The sequence below is a fragment of the Amphibalanus amphitrite genome, unplaced genomic scaffold (assembly GCF_019059575.1).
Source record: "Amphibalanus amphitrite isolate SeventyFive unplaced genomic scaffold, NRLGWU_Aamphi_draft 000126F_arrow, whole genome shotgun sequence".
Lineage (NCBI taxonomy): Eukaryota > Metazoa > Arthropoda > Thecostraca > Balanomorpha > Balanidae > Amphibalanus > Amphibalanus amphitrite.
This window is the reverse complement of record NW_024881621.1, coordinates 146,711-163,775: the sequence shown is the minus strand read 5'-3', so window position 1 is coordinate 163,775 and position 17,065 is coordinate 146,711. Positions and strand designations below refer to the sequence as shown.

The 17,065-nt window shown below is 53.8% G+C and overlaps 1 protein-coding gene across 2 annotated transcripts in view; it reads left to right on the top strand.

Moving 5' to 3' along the window:
* Positions 1 to 17,065, top strand: part of LOC122381727 (rap1 GTPase-activating protein 1-like) — a 102,890-nt gene that overhangs the window by 17,611 nt on the left and 68,214 nt on the right. The window contains exons 1-3 of one of the 2 annotated variants that reach the window (XM_043366263.1): positions 5,527 to 5,594; positions 6,600 to 6,669; positions 15,381 to 15,476. In XM_043366263.1, coding sequence (XP_043222198.1) covers positions 5,542 to 5,594; positions 6,600 to 6,669; positions 15,381 to 15,476 — 219 coding nt within the window. In that variant the 5' untranslated portion in view covers positions 5,527 to 5,541. Of the gene's footprint in view, positions 1 to 5,526; positions 5,595 to 6,599; positions 6,670 to 15,380; positions 15,477 to 17,065 lie in introns of those variants that run through there. The other variant, XM_043366260.1, reaches the window with a different exon arrangement.

Sequence of the window (17,065 nt, the reverse complement as noted above, 5' to 3'; positions counted from 1 at the left end):
AGCAAATTTGCTGAGTAACCGCCAGTGAGATTGATTGCACAAATGTGTTGCGTTACTGCGTTCAATGATCTCTGAATTGAGACAGAACGATTGGAAGGAGCCTTAACCTCCCACACCGTCCTGTCTCTCGCAGCACGCGAGAACGTGCCTCAGATTGCGTGAGGTGCGTGGTGCGTGAGCGCGTATCGGTGGCAGGCCGTGCGCCGTATTGGCCAAGGCCCGGGGCGTCTCACACCTGCCACCGGCACACGCGCGTGAGGTGAGCGCGTGTCGGGCCGCGCCGATTCGCCTCATTAGGAGGAGGCCGCGTGTCTGCCGAGGCGTCTGACGTGGCCGATTCGCACGTGTCTCCCACACACTACGTGCCGCGCCGCCCTGTCAGTTATGTAATTTGTCCCGCGTGGGATGGCCACTTATCAAACACAATCCCGACTACATAAGGCGTTCATGTGATTCAGGGTGTTTTCCTGCGCCATTTTGTCAGAAAAGGATCCTTCCCAAGTGTGCTGCTCTCGTGTCGTTTTGCTCGTTCAGTCTCAGCGGCATGTCCTGCTACCGCGCGATTCACCGCGTCTATTCCCACTGCCCAAACCCATCCCTCACTCGCACCGACCGTCCCGATAGAGTCGTCGGTGTGAGGTCACGCCCAGACACCGTTTGATGCGCCGCCATCGCCCGGACTGCGGTTAGAGAATTCCCAGCTCGGTTAGAGCGTGCACTGGGGTCACGAAGATGGCCCCAATCCGTCGCGAAGCGCCGCGAGGCACGTTGTAGTGGGTGGCGCCGCTCTCAGGGGGCGCAAAAAGTGGCCCTGGCTGCGTGTAACGAGAGGGTTAGGCATGGATCTTTGATCGAAAGGGTAGTTAGCTGCCTTGATCTGGACGAGGACCTGCCGGCGATGTCCGAATAACCTTCACTTGTCCGTCCGGTGTGGCCTTGAAATGTAATGGTCTGTCTGGTGCTAATTTGACGAGAATGCCTGGAAACTCGATTTCACGGTGGCTGATGGCTTCTGTGGCCGTTTGGCGGTGATTTTACATATCACCTTCAGCGTCGGTTTCAGGCCTCAGTTGGTGTTGTGGCGTGACTCGGCGGTGGCGGTGAGTCGACCTCGACTCACGGCGGGCGGCCAGCTGTGACTCCCTCAGCTGTGACCCCTCCCCCTCCACAGATCTGTGGAGCCAGCCGCCACGAGCCGACCCTTCCGGCGCGCTGGGCGCGGATTGCTGACCGGTTGATTCACCTCATACCGTCCGCGGCTAGATTAATCCGCCCCACGTGACCACAGAAGGCCTGGTCAATGAGTGACGATGGGTTGCCGCGGTGGGAACGTTCTCATCGCGGCGCCCACCCCTGTGCGTCTCCCCGCTCCCACAGACAGACACACCGACAGACAGACAGACAGACACGGCGCCCCCACGGCTGCCTCTGATCTACTGCGAGTCGTATTGACAGAGTCAACACGCTGCGGGCCGACACACTGCCAGGAGGGGAGCTGGGTGTCTTCAGTGAGTTTAAAGAGGGTGGGAGCGAGAGGGGTGAAGTGAACATATGGCAAAGCTGGGGTAATTGGCCAGGAGAGTGGGCGATTCTGTCTGTTCAATTACCGTCCCGGGTTGTGCTTCTGTTGGTAACAAGCGCTTACCGTCGTGGTCAAGATGCGTGTAATGATAATAATACAAACAAAAATGGAATGCTGTCGTTTATTTTTAGCGCAACCGTATGGAAATTTCTGAAAAGTCAAGCATAGCTACAAGTCGTTTGCCCATGCATTACAGTTACAGAGAAAGTCATTTGTTGGTTTATCGTTACTTTTCATAGAAGTCAGTACTTATGCATGACTGTATTACACAATCTTACTGTGTAGTGTCCCAAAGATGGAAATTTGTTTCTTGTAGCAGCAATCTTGTACCTGCGACACTTTTATCTACCAACATGCGACATTGTACAGCTACCGATCTGCATAGCTGTGGTCAGTTTACAACTAATGACATCTCCTGTAATCATTCGCTTAGGAGCTCAGCGCCAGCGGATTTCCTATGCATTGCAGCATTCATTGCCAATTCAGACAAACTCTAAGCCGGTAGGGAAGCGTCGTTTTGGAACACCCGTGTGGGCTCCGCGGATATATGTCGTCATGATTTGGCATTGAACTTTTTTAGAGATGTCAATCAATGTGGACCGCGTATTAAATCATTGATATGGAAAGGAAAGAAACGTCCCAGTTCAAGATCGTCTATGCGGAAAGCTTTCCAAATAAGCGCGTACCTACCTTGCCGGCCATGATATGTCCATGCATTTTTATGACCCACTGAATTGATGTCTTCCTGTTTGAATGTAAAATGCAAGACTCCTATTGAGTGCAAGGCCGTTTCATGTCATCTGTTGCGTGTCATGAACAGGTTGTTTTGCAAATAAAATGCTTACAAGAGTGACCCAGTTCTTGTATTTCTAGGTACTCTGCATGGTGTATCACACTTATATAAATTTTACAGACATTCATTAGATCAATTGATGCCATTTTTTGTTCAATTGTTGCGCCATTGTTAGTCGATATTATGTCTACCTAATCACCCAGCATCCAGCCATCGATCCAGCTGTCAAAATACCCCTCCCCCTTCCCCCCACCAGCCGAGGGTATCACCCAGAACAATAGCCGCTCCCTGACAGCCGGCCACTGCTAACTAGGGGTCACTGATGATCACTGGCTGACCGGTCAGTCACCGAGTAATGAGTTTCCGGTCTGTCTGGGATTGTGAAGTCGTCAGGTCACCTGTCGGAAGCCGGTGACCCGGTCAGGGTAGGATGACCCCGCGCAAAGTGACCTCAACAGGACACAGTGACCCATTCGGAGGTGTTCTGACCCGGCGGAGGGGCACGGAAAGTATAAATCGAGTTTGACTGGCGTGCGGTTCTCGCCGTCTTCGCCACAGCAAGGCGTGCCCAGCCCACTGATAATTGTTTCCCGTAGTTTATGTGGTGCTTCTATGGCTTTTCAGCACCACAACAGGCTGCTTCATTTGTGGTTTCCTGGAGTGGAATGGCAACGTGGTGTGCAAGTGGGAAGCTGTGAGAGCAATGCATCAATGAGGAAGAAAACTAGCGTGCGTCTTTTGCCATGACCCATGTGTTAGTTGTCAGCATATTGATTTGCAAATGGCTATTGTCACAGCTGATTCATTGCCATCGAACTCGAAAGGCGGCATTTGATTCAGCCTTTACGCTAAGTTTCTGTGATCTCATGCAACTCTATCCTGGCGCACAGCTATTATCTGGCATTACTGACATTTCCGTGGCTCTGCTCGTGTCTCTGCCGTCTCCTGTCCTACGTCTCTGTCCGTTTGTGACTCTCCCACCCCCTCCGTCCTCTGTTTGTGTGAGCAGTGTCGGGTGACCGCCGCCCCACTCCCGTCGCCCGTCGGTAGCGGCGCTGCCCCAGTGAGCGACTCTCTGGCAGGTGCTGCCTGTCGCTCCTCAGAGCTCTCACCCGGCGCGCCGGCTTGTGTGTGTGTTTGTGCGTATGTCCTGCCTGCCGAGAGCCGCCTCTCGCCGCTTGTTCCGGCGTTTCTCACACACTCTTCTCGTGACATGGTTGTTTGGAGATCCTCTGTCGGCGACGTCGGCGGTATACGCGTCATCCTAACATCCTGTCGACCTTCAGAGCGGCCGCTTCCGCAAGTCACACTCTGCGTTTTCCACTTAGCGCCCCAGCCGTGGGACCTCGCACGCCAGTGGACATAAAACGCATTTCTCGTTTTTTGTTGGGCTAACCCGATTTTGCGTGGATCCGCCCCTGTGTCCGATGTTTTGATGTGACGCGGTATCGCGTTTGGTGGATAATGGTAATACGGTCATGGTCAATCTATCAATGGCGGTCGGCTCCGTCACTTATAGGCATCAGCACTCATCCCAAGGCCCCGCCCCGCCCACAAATAGCCGGCGCCTCACAATTACGCCCCGTTTCCAATAATCGTATTAACCTTGCCCATTGGAGGAACGCCCGCGCGGCCTCGATCGCCCGCGCTCCCGAGTCCGTCAACACACAGCTGGGCCGACCCTGGACGGGTCTGCGCGGCCCCGGTGACCCTGCGTGGCCTGGTGACCCGGCGTGACCCGGCGTGGCCCACCGTGACCCCGGGCGTCCGCCTGTTGTTTGCGTGCCGGGTCACGTCGGAAGCGACTACCGCCCACGCTGCCGGCTGCCGTCGGGTCCGACTGCCCGGGCTGACAGACCACCGCGTGGTCCACCGAGCGGCCCGCCGTGTGGTCCGACCTGCGGTCAGTCGCCGCCCGCCGGCACATTAGTTACCGGTAATCCGTGGCACCCATTACGTGGCACTGTTTGCACTTGTCTGTGAGAACGGCTTCCAGTGAGCCGTCCGCACCCGATGACAATTTATCGCCTGTCGGAGCCGGCCACCGCGCTGCCGCCGCCTGTCAATGCTAATGAGTTTAGCCGAGAATTACGACTGACGTACAGCAGACGGCCTAGGTGGCTTTGCGGTGACGGGTAGCGGTGACAGCGGCGGCGGCAGTGGTGGAGGCGGTGGTGGTGGTGCCGCTATGCGTGGTTTGGCTTGCCTCGGCTGAGTAGAAGATCCGCGCTGCCGAAGATAGCGCAGTAGGTTAATGTGCGCGCCGCGGGCCCACCACCGTCGCTGCTGCTGCCGCCGGCTGTTTCACCGTTGATCCGTGACGGGATGACCGCCTCACACAGACTTCCCTGCATCAGCCCGCGCGGTGCGTGCGTGTGTCGCCGCCGGGCGCGGCACTGCACGCCGCGGTTTCCCCAGCTCGTCGCCGGCATCTGCGGCGCATTTGCGGCGTTTGTGGTGCTGCCGGGGAAAGCTGCGCGGTCGCGGCAGCCGGTGGTATGCCGGATTGCACACTGGGTGGACTGACATCCAGCCTGCCACCGGAGAATGTGCATCGCGACGCATCAGCCGCCGCTTGCAGCGTTTACCGGGACAGCTTTGCATTGGGCGTCGTGTTTTTGTCTCTTGAGTCACCTGACGTTTCACGTGGGATTTACGGAGCCATTTGTCACATCTGCCGCTGTAATAACGCACGGGAATGGGCACTCTGGGGCACACCGTTCGGTTGACCGCGAGACAATTTCAAATCGTTACCATCGACCCATTTTCGAATTTGTCCCGTGTTTTTCTCTCTCCGTTTCCGCGGCGGCGCACAACCGTCTCCGTTGTGCGCCACTGGCTCGGCGGTCGGCGGTCCGGCCGATTTGGGGGAGATTTAAACGTGTCGCCGGAACCGTGTGGACCCTGTGTACTGGCCGCCGGCCGCAGGAAGTCACGGAGCTCGTTATTACGTCACGCCCCCATGGACAGGGCGGCGGTGTATACTAACGGCCATCACTCGCCGCCCAGTGTCCGTCCCGCGCAGGTGTTCTGGTGATACCGTGCTGTGACTGACTGCAGTCGCCGGTGCTAGTGTCTCAGAGGCGTCGCAGTCACCTGTCTTCGGCGGTCGCTGGGCACACACAGGTGTTCGGTGTGTCGTTTTCAGGGCGCTCTCGAGGCGGCCATGGCAGCGATCTGGACCAGGCTCGCCTTACACAATACCTGTGGGAGGAAACGGTACGTTTTCCACAGAGAGATTCCATTGTTTCCATGGAAATCTGCGTCCGGGAGAGATGACGCCCGCTCCGTTTTTCGCCGCCACTTGAGACGCAATTGTGAGCCGGATACCCACGGGAGGTCCAATCTGGCTCAGAGGTGGTGTCACTAGCAGAGACGTGGTGGGGGCGGCGGAGAAAGATACAGTGGGGAGCGGCAGTGAGGGTGGCAGTGGGCCAGATAGACAGGAAGAGTGGCGAAAAAAAAAACAGGTTGTGGCTTTAAGAACTATAGCTGCTTCGGTTTTCGCAGCAGTGGAGAGACAGTGGTCAGAATGGAAAACGGCCGTATGTGCGCCAATGTAGTTGGCGCTTGGATTGGATTGGGGAGAGCGTTGTCGGTGTGTGTGGGGAGGGGGGGGGAGGAGAAGCAAGACAAAGTGTAAATACCTTACCAATTTTGCCATAACCGGATCGTAGCTCTACCGAGCAGTCCTCGGCCCTATTCCTCCTCCGGTTTGACTGCTCCTCCCGAGCTACCCCAGCCCACGCTCCCCGCCCCCGCCCACCGCCGTCCCTGCGTGACACGCGCGCGGCGGGGCGGGGCCATCAATAAGTGTCTGCGGGACGCAGTGCGCGTGCACAGTCGGCCAGTCGGACGGACTCGGCGCCGGCCGCAGTGGGTGGTCGGAAGCGGAACAGCACGGGCGCGCAGCTAGTTTGTATTCCGCCAGCGACTGAACGAGACCTCAGCGCCGCGAACGGCACCGTGTTTCTCAACGGCGGACAGCGTGACTGGAGCTAAACGGGATGGAAAATGACAACCCCCGCTGTCCCCGCGCGTCGTGCCGACACTTTTCGACGCTGTTTAGCGGGTGAATGGCGCGGCTGTAATCTCTAGATGAAATCGCAACCTTGGAGATAGCCCATGCGGTGATATTAGATCAAAGTAACGTTAGGTTCTGAGATCTCGTTTGGATATGTATGCTGGGCAGTGTTTGATATTCCGTTTTTCTGTCTTTTTCAGACGAGTCGGCTCAGATGGCCAGGTGTATTGCGCCAGCCATGCGGCTCATCATACCGAAGACGAGTTCAAGGTAAGTCCAAACTTCAGCTGATCACCGCAGTTCAGTTGTGACGTTTCCATTAACCCTCTCTGCTGTGGGGTATCCGTGCATCGCCAGCTGTTTTGTGTCTGCGTCAGCGGTTAATGGGCTGAGAAATCAATCACATTCCGCTCACTGCACCTGGACTGATCCGGCTGTGTTGGCTTTCTATCATAATTCGTCTGCATTAGTCACCACATTGATTGATTGTCCGCCGAGGTCACCAAACAGACACGCTCTGATCTGACCACCGGAAAAAAACGACTAATCACTCCACACAGCTCGTGATTAGGAATGTCCGATACGGACACATGTTTTGTCGGGCATCCTGCTGTTGATATCGACCCTCTAACTATGCAGTCTGTAGGTCCTTTTTGCCGTCTGTTATTGCTGTGGCTGTGTATCGGAATCGGAGATGTTAGTCGCCCGGATGTGATCACCGGCACGTGGCCAGGCTTATCACAACACGCGCATGCCCGTGGGAGCTATATACGTGGCTGCAGTGGCATGTCCACTGTTCAGTGCCAAAAATACCGGCACCGGGAACGACTACCACTGGAAACAGTCCGCAGAAGGACGGCGGTTACAGGGAAATCCCCAATTGACGTCGTGATGCGACGGGACTCGTGACGAGGTTGATCATTGTCGTGACTCGTCGTTGTGCTGCTGGGGACATTTTGTGAGCATTGAGTTTGATTGACTGACTGAAAATAATGGATAGTTTTGTTGTATCATCCATGATATCTCTTGTAAGGTTTGTAATCATGGTAGTCATACATTGAACTGTTTCTTATGGTTTCTTCAAAAAGCATCATTGATGTAATTAAAATTCATAGCCACACCCATGCATGCCACATGTCTAGGATGACCAACATGTCTACACAATCTAGTGGTGACGTATTTCGGTTGAGAGATAACCGCAAACGTGTCACACATGTCTGTTCTGACACACACCGCCGTCAGTGACACAAGTTGGTGACACACTGGTGACACATGTTGGGTGGGTGGGATCGACCGACGATACTTGATCCAGGGGAGATAGACAGCGTGCATGTCCGGTCCATAATGCATCATCTGAGATGGAAAAGTAGATACTTCTGTTCTGTAATGCCACTGTTGGCTAGCATACCGACTACTGCGGTCGTTGCGACATGCCAGTGGCTGTCTGGCGAGAACCCTTTTTCTTGCACGCTGGGACGAGATGCACTGAGATGACATGGGACACTTGCTGTTGCATCTCATCATATACCTACCCATCACTTGGCCAATGACCATACGCGGTCGTTTTATTGAACTTCATATCCCTTGACAATTTAAGTACCTCGTTGCTAAACAGGCCATTGTCTGGGTACAAAAATAATGGGTTTGAAAACCTTAATGAGATTTCTGTTGATTGTCCTTTCCATTGTTAGCTTGATGAGCGTGACGCCATTCGAAGCATTCCTTCTTGTTTCTACCCTTGATCCCTTTGTTTTGAATGCAACTTTGTTAAATGCAACATTTTTCAATGACATTGCATCGAACCCAAGAACTTCCTCAATGCCTCTATGACAGAACTTTTATAATAACTCCACCACGCGACGTGTATTATTGCCCACTAAAGATTTTGATGACAATGACGACGTTTCTAACGATTTCAAATCGTCGGAACTATAGGCCAGCTTAGTCGTGTGTTTCTCTTTGATTTCTCCATTAATATATTAATTCATGTTATCAATCGATTTTTAATTATGAATCCCGCTAATGACTGTGCTAATTGTATAAATATCTAATGATGCAGAAGCCAGAAGCATACGTATTGATTGTAGATTGATCCAAATGTCAGTGGAAGTCACTGCAAATGAAATCGGAATGCAAGCTTCGAATAAAGAGCCCATGTACATAGTTCTTTTGTTGCAGGGCATATTATTATGCTGCAAGCATATCGATCAATGACAAAGCTAGTGCAATGTTCACTGGGTTATACATTCGTGAGGTCATTATGCCGCATCTGTGGAAGTTCCTAGTTACTGGCAAGGAGAGTAAGTTGTTGCGGCTCTGCAGGGCGAAAAACGAAGGGACTTTCCCTGGCGCAGGGTAACGGCGGGCACGGAGGGGAGAGACCCTGTGGGGACTGTGCCCTCCCGACGCCAGGGGGAGGGGGAGAGAGGGACTCGTGGTCTCCTAGAGGGACGAGTACCAGGGAGGGGGAGACCCTGTGGCCTCCCACACGTGTGTATCTATCCCGCGGACGGTGACGTGGCCGCCGTCCAGATGATATCAGCACCGGCGTGGGACCGCCAGACAGCCTCCTCTGCGGGCGGTGACTCACCGCTGCTCGACAGACGTGAGAACCGAGACAGAACTCACCCAATTGGGCCTGATCTGGGGGAATTAGACCAGCTATGACATGGTAGCTATGCTAATAATGTATTGTATTACATTAAAAACACTTACTTTCAGTAGTTTTAGTATAATCAGTCGTGGAATGATTTCTGAGTCATTTTCAGCTCTAAGCAACTGTTATTGTTTGCACTTAGCCATTTATTGTCGTTCCCACGCGCGTTTTACGGTCGGGTGGGGTGCAGCTTTGCTTGATCCTATTACCTGGAGATGAACTGATGGCAATCAGTCGAGGAAATGTTCCGTGTGTTGTTTGTTCAGCTGAGCACCCATCGCATGTTGCTCGATGACAGCGTGCCGCAATTTGTTATGCGGTCTGCTTTGAGATGATGAGACGATGCGCTTCCATGAAATGTGAATGTTGTCTTGGTGCTCTGATGTCATCTTGCGCGCAACACTAAGCATTGGCTGAGCAGTATTACACCTGGCTCTCCCAGATTACTGCATTGCTCCAGTTTTAGGATGAAGTGCACCACTTATCGTTGGGATTAGAGGTAAATGTTTTCAATGCATGCGCGCTCATTCGTTTGGAAGCCCGCCTAAACTGGATACTTGGGTTCTATTAGACAGTGGCTAGCTAGAAGGGATGGAGTGACCTCTGGACATGGCAGCTGGCGAGATCTCTACTGAAATATCTCCACCACGATATTGAATATTTGTATTTCTCTAAAGCTTTTTCGCCTTGGTGCATTCATTTGGGTACGGAATAACATGTCTATTCGTCATTGATAAACCGTTGGCATTTTGTCATTAATAGCAAGATTAGCAGACCGGAAGAATGGTGCACATGATTCATTCCATCCTAATCATGTTGCCAAATGCCACGGCAGTCTCTGTCAGTCATAAAGGTCATGCATTCACTTGACTACTTCATTCCCACGTGCCTGGCCGGTCAGCAGGTCACGTGGTGTCCACCAGTCCCACCAGCTGCAGCGGACATTGACCCATTCACCCGTTCACCCACTCCCCACTTATCCCTCCTCCCCCAACTCATCATCCGTGCATGTGTCTGTGTGTCTCATAAATAACGAACTATAGAAACACATCCATGACGATCTACCGACGGATATCACCACTCTTATCCTTCCACTTATCCCTGCTCCCTCAGTCACCATCGTCCGGTCCGTCTGTCCAGGGGCGACCCTCCCCCGCCCACCATCACCTGCAGGTCCGTCTATCCGTGAGTAACCAGGCCGCTCCATTGAGACCGTCACGGACCATCTACGCTCGGCGTTGGAGCTAAGGAGCTAATTGTCGGCTTTCTCCGGCGACCGTGATGAAGCTAAAGCTGAGCGGAAGCCAGTGCTGCCGTAATGAATCGGCACGATTTCCCGTGGATGGCAGAAAATCTGCCAATGCTGATAAATATCATCCAAAGCCATGCAGAAGTATCACAATGGCATGAATCATGCTTCAGCGAATCAAATGAATGATTTTTTTTTAATGAGATGGCCAGCAGACTATAAAGCTGGTCTAACTTAAAATTTCACGACTCTGTTCGTTGTCTGTCCTCCCAGTGGAGGCGCGAGGGCAGACGTTTCTGGCGTGAAGTGGTTCCGTGACACGGGGTCGTGACGGGCCGGAAATGGCCCTCTGTCGGTGCCCGGCGGGTCGGCCGGCGGCGGCTGAGGTGCCGCGCCGAGACGCACCGTTCAGTGCAGCGGCCGTGCAGCGCCCTCAGCGGCCTCGCTCGAATTCCGGACGATTAATTCATCTCCCGCGCGGGTCCCGGAGGACAGGTGTGGGCGCGGGGAGGGGAGAGTTGGGCTAGCTGCTGAGCTGAGAGTTAGTGATCGGTGAGAAGTGCGTTGAGTGCAGGTTGGAGGTTAGTTCCGTCTGGATGTGCCGAGCTCATTACGAACCGGCGTGGGCGCCACCGCTGCAGCGCGCTGAGTGTGCACTGTGCGGGCCGCTATTGAGGAGCGGTCTGTGAACCCCAAGGCTGGTGATTTGCGGCGAGCCGGCGCCGGCAGACGTCTTTGAGCGCTTCAGCGGAACCCCAAACGACTTTGACAAATTGGCAGATGTTATCAATTAATTAGTCACCGAGAGGCGTGCATATAGCGGTCATTAGTGAGCCATTAGCTCTCTGGATCTTCAATAACGGGCTTTATTGGGCAGCGCCGGCGTCTGAAAGCGAGGAGAAATATTTAGAAAAGCTGCGGGATGGAGGTCGTGCCGGTCGGGCCGTGGCGGGCTGCTCGCGCGCCGCCGCGGCCGCAGCCACGGGCGCCGCTTCTGAAGAATGTCGATATCTGCCTCTGAATGGGCGCCGATCGCCGCTTTTTAAGAAGCCGGAACCGGCCGCTTTCGGGCTGGCATTGGCGGCGCTCGTCGGCGCTAATCTGTTTTGTCCGAGTTCTTTGTGGAGTTGACTGGCGGCAGCCGGTTGGGAAGTGTGTCAGTAGTGGCAGCCGGTGAACTGTTAGTTGTCCTACAGTATGGGCGGCTTAGGATCATGGCGAGTAGGATCCAGCGCCTATTATGCTGTATTTCCATTCATGCTAGAATAACTTTATGCGTCAGTGATCGATTGCCGCCCTCCTAAAAATTGGAGCATTATGTCCAACTATGCCTAAAAGGCTGCCACCAGCCGCAGATAGTCAGTCTTTTTCTCTTTCCTTCACATTAGTGTGAATATTCGCATTGTCAGCACTCAATTGGAACAGGTTTGTGGGAAGTACAGAGGGCCGGCGGTGCGATATTGAGGTGGCCGTCTGCTGCTGCCGCCATTGTCGTCCAGAGTGGTTCTTACACTGATCTGCGGCGTCACTGACCGAGACGCGTACTGGTCCGACTGGACGGCACAGTCTTCCCCGCCCAGTCGGCCACGTCAGTCTGTGAGCCGGTAACACGCCAGCTCTGCCTCACTGCTATGAGCCGACACGGAAAAGGTGTTAATAATCCGCCGACTGGGGGACTAATTAGAGCCGACCGAGCCGTTATAGCTCTATCAGATTGTCATCGATAACACCGTTGAACTCTTGAGTACCGGCGCAATTAACTTTGCGTGTTTTGTCCTAATTGGCTGTTCTCATAGACCTCACTAAGCTTGCTGAAATGTAGCTAAATGAAGAAGAGAGTTCAGAGGGAAACCTTAAGCAGATTGGCCGGGCCACGACCCTCTGGCTTTAGGCTGCTTTAGGCTGTGGCCTTTGTTTCGGTGCCGTCGATGGAGGCTCTGGCGCCGTTGTGGTGGGATCTCGTTGACCTGGTAGTCTGCGGTTGATCTTGTTAATGCATGGTTGATTTCTCCTGTTCAGTGTAGGCCCACCGCACGAAGCCTCACAGTGCACATTCCTAGCCTTCGAGCTGAGTGAACCAGATCTTATAATCTCATCTTATGAAGTTGTTGCTAGCCAAAGCCCTAGAAAAATATTCCACATCAAGTTATGAAAACCTGAAGAGTATAAGGCGCCTGAAGTTGGGGTCGAGGAATCATGTTAAACGACCTAAGCAACGTATAGGTTGTTTACCCTTGGAGCATTTACATTCGTCATTGCGTTTGCTGTTTTTTTTTTCAATCCGCTAATCGATACTCAAAGGAAATTGCTGAACCTTCTCAGAACGACTATTCAGCGGTGGTAATCACATATTTGCTTCACAGATTTATCGCAAATTGACAAAAATTGACACAGTTACTATCCCGTCTTTATCCATTTATCGATTTAGAAGACACAGTCCTTTTCTGTAGCCCGCAGGCAAAGACAAAGAACAGCACACGCCTCTGAGTTGATTCCTTTGCCGCGGGCGCCGTATTGGCCGCTCCACTTTGTCCCAGCGCGCCACGTCTGTCTCTGCGGCGCGCCGTAACTGTCTCCGTCGTGAGACCGCTGGTGTCTAATGTCGTCACTGCTGATTTTATCTAACGGCTGGTCCGGCGGCGCCGCTCGGCGCTTCTTGTTCAGCATTACGCGGCTCATGACGCATAAAATCACCCGGCCCTCAGTAGACAGGACACACAGGCACTCAGGCACTCGGTGATCAGACACTCTGGAAACTCAGTGGAGTGCTCGGGTCGGCCGTCACGGCTGACAGTCTCGTGAGGTGACGGCTGGGGTCAGCGGCCCGTTCATTGGTCGGTGCTGTCCCCCGCCACTCTCCCGCTGAGTAGGTTTGCGTGTTGCATTCACTCGTTCGGTCTGGTTAGTGGTCTGCTCCCTCGTCTGTCTTCTCCAGCCTGCTGAGGAGGGGGGGGGGGGGTCGTCTGGTGAGGAGACATATGGTCTGGTCTGTCTTCTGCTGCAGGGTTATGGACGGGGATGGTCGTCGTCCCTCTGAACAGAGGGACGACGACATTGCTAGCAACATTGCTAAGAGCTTGTTTTCTGCAACTGCAGTCTCGAGCGGCCTCTGCAGATGGCTTTTCATATTTGCCTCCGAGCTCCGTCTAGATGTGATCCATCGCCTATTCGTAAATCACTCTTGTCTGTTTTCCGTCCATATGCTCTTTCTTTTGTCAAGATGGTGATCATTATTCATTATTGACTGTCATTCGTTTTGTCTATGTTTGCCCCTATCCTCAAGCTCAAAGCGCCTTGAGGAGTGAGTAGATTATGTCAGGGAGCCAAATCTACTTCTGCGCATGTAAGTTTCCTAGTCTCCGTATATGCCAGTCAGACGTTAATTCTTGTTTCATATCAGTCTCTTTTAGTACGTCTTGCTTGCGTCTACAGATCGTCTTCTCTAGTCTTGCTCCTTGTCTCTATCTTCATCTCTGTGAAGTCCCCGTCTTCCTCCCCATTTCCGTTTCCGTCTCCTTCTCCCTCTCCGTTTCCGTCTCCGTCTCCTCTGTCTCCTTCTCCGTCTCCGTTCCCGTCTCGGCGGTTTGTCTCTCCCATCCTGTCGACCCAGCCAGTCGGAACTGTCGGCCGTTCCGCGCCTGAGGGCACGTAACGATCACGCCAAGGTTGACTGGGAAACGGCGGGCCGGAGGCAGCAGAGGTGTCAGAAAATCACACACAGCGCGAGAGGAGCCTCGGGCAGTCCATGGCCGGAGGCCCCCGCAGCATGGCCGGACTGGACGGTCAGACCACAGGGGATCACGGACCGGCGTGTTGCCAAGGATGAGTTCTGAGGATGGCGTCTGTTGTTGACCGGAGACAGCAGATTCAGCTTGGACATAGTGCCGTCATTACAATTCGTCGAAGGTCGACCTTAGACAGAAGCGATTGCACAATGCGCCAATGACATTTGTCTCCCGTCCGATCGAGCCATTACTGAGAATCTGCGATGCTACGATGTGTTTTGTTGTGCCTTATGCAGCTTTCCGTCAGGCTTTCGGGAGACGCCTGGATCCAGGCTGCCTGTGGGACGTGGGTCTTCTCGGAAGGTAATTTGCCGCAGGTTTACCGTTTCTCGCTTCCCCTCATTCTACTGTTGGACTCTGCTAACTTGCCTGTTATATCACGTTTTGAAGCACCTTTGGCGCAAAAACTAATTGACGTGTCATAATTGAATAGGCCTTGAGCGGCGCGGAGGATCGGACCGGGAAGTGACGGACACCGGTCGCGTTAGCGACAGCCGCACGAAAATCACCTGCAGCAGGCCAATTACCGGCTGCACCAATAGGCACGCAATCGGGCTGCACGCGTCGCTTCCAGGACTTCACGTCAGCTCAATGAAAAAATGAGCAGAATGTGAGCCAGCCTCGGCCGACTGTTCAAAGGGCTGGGATTTTGGCAGCAGGCATGGCTGCACAAATAATTCGGTCGCGAGCCGACGGTGTTACTATCGCACGAATGTTTGAGCTGTTACGTCGACTCATGGTTCTTACCGATGCATCATCTCATGCCATCATCCACCGAGAAGCTGTTACATTAGCACAGGTTCATGATGCATTGCTTCACGTCAGACCAAACGTACCGGTTGCAAAACATTTCATTAATCTCACCAGACGAGAACAGGTGTACGTGCTTGTTATCCGATTTGAGTAGCGGTTTTATTGCCGATTTCCTAGTTGTCCTGACAGCGAATGATGTATTACTTACATTGCGAGATGCCTCTGTCATTTAGCTGTTTGGCATTTCTTGGTTTCTCACGTTAAACACGGTAGACTCAAAGCATTCCTGCGTCTCGTCCCTGCCTTGTCCAATTCTCGCTGAACGCTAAGGTATTGAAAAACTTGATAGACTTATCTGTATCCTGTTATGTAACTCTAAAAAGTGGATATATCTGTACCATCGCGTTGCACATACTAGCCAGACGAGCTCAAACCGGACTGCCTATGTTTTCGCGCATTAGTTGCGTGATTGAAGCGTTTAGGACTCGCCTGCATTGCTGTGATCCTACATTGACACTATGTTTCTGTGATGTTTCAGAGCGATCCACAGGACTTTATCGAGCTGTTGGCGCGCCTGCAGAACAGCCGGCTGGACGACCAGCGATGTGTTCTGCCAGCTTACTTCAGCGGACCGGTGAGTACCCAAGGCAACTGTGACGAATCAGCTCACGATTAGCATACCTCACTGTGAGCACCGGAGCACAGTTCGCCTCCGAAGGGTGGACTGGCGGAACACATCCCACCGGAACACTGGAACACAGCTCGACAGCTCACTTCTGCAGTGGCACGGCTCATCGAGGCGGTGGGTCTCTGCTGTTGGGCCCTCCATCCCTCAGCGATCCACGCCAGTCACTTGGCCTGTCTACTGAGCCTGTGCCGGCTGTCTTTCTGTGTTGGCCACTCTACATATCAGGACCTCTGTGACGTCCCCTGTTTCCTCACCACACAGTGAACAAAACGTTAATGCACACGGCGTTACGCTCACACAGGCTAAGGTGATCGTTAGCATATTGCTATTGCTGGCATTTCACGGGTACTGTTTGAGCTCTCTCCTCGCGCACGCACTTCCATCTTCCCCGTTGATACCAACTGTCCCCATCCTTGACTCCTCACTGCCTACACGCAACTTCCGTTTGCCCCATCATGGGGAAGCGGCGCCGTCAGCGCCCGCTTTCTGATTCCTGCTCCGACTCTGACACCGACTCTCCTCCCGTCTCGAATCCCTCTCCTGACCCTGCTCCTGCCTCCATGGAAACCGACTCCCGCCCAACCGTTACCCCTCCCTCCTCCACCCACCCCTCGGCTGCCCTACCCGGTACTGACCCTCGCTCGTCCTCCGACCACGCCCGGACCCCTGACCTTTGCTCGACCTCTGACCCCGCCCTGGACTCCGACCCTCGCTTGTCTGCCGACCACGCCCGGATCTCTGACCCTCGCCCGTCCAACGACCACTCCCGGAGCTCTGACCCGCGCACGAACTTTGATTACGCACCTGCCTGTGCCACCGCTGATCGCTCTTCTGACGAGCCTTACTTAGCTTCGAACGGTTCTTACCTGGTCGTTAAGCCTTGCGATAGTGAAGTTTCCTTCCGGAAGATCAACGTGTTCTGGCCACAAAAACAGGTAGACGCCATATGCGGTCCATGCGATGTAGACATCGAGGCGCCGGCGAACGGTACTCTGATCATTAAAACGAACTCACGCAAACACACCAAGGCGCTCCTGAAGACAACTTCTTTCTGCGGCAAGAAGGTCACCATTTCGCTCCACCACGCTCGGAACTCTTGCAAAGGAACTATTTTCGCTCCCGAACTCCGCCATATGACCGAAGACGAGATCCTGTCCGAGCTCAGAGGGGACGGGGTGACCCACATCCGACGTCTGACCACGTTCCGTGATGGCCAACGACGCGACACGAGTCTGTTAGTCCTCACTTTCGACTTCACCACTCTGCCGGAAAGCATCGTGATTGGCTGGTTAAAGAAGGATGTCAGAGTCTTTGTTCCGAACCCGCTTCGCTGCTACAAATGTCAACGCTTTGGACACGGTAGCTCCTCCTGCCGGCAGACTGCTCGCTGCCCCAAGTGTGGTGAGGCTCCCCACGAGGGTTCTCCCTGCACTTCCCCTGTCTCGTGCCTCAACTGCGGAAGCCCAGACCACACAGTCTCATCCTCTCAGTGCCCGACCTGGAAAAAAGAAAAAAGCATCTGTGAACTCAAAGCC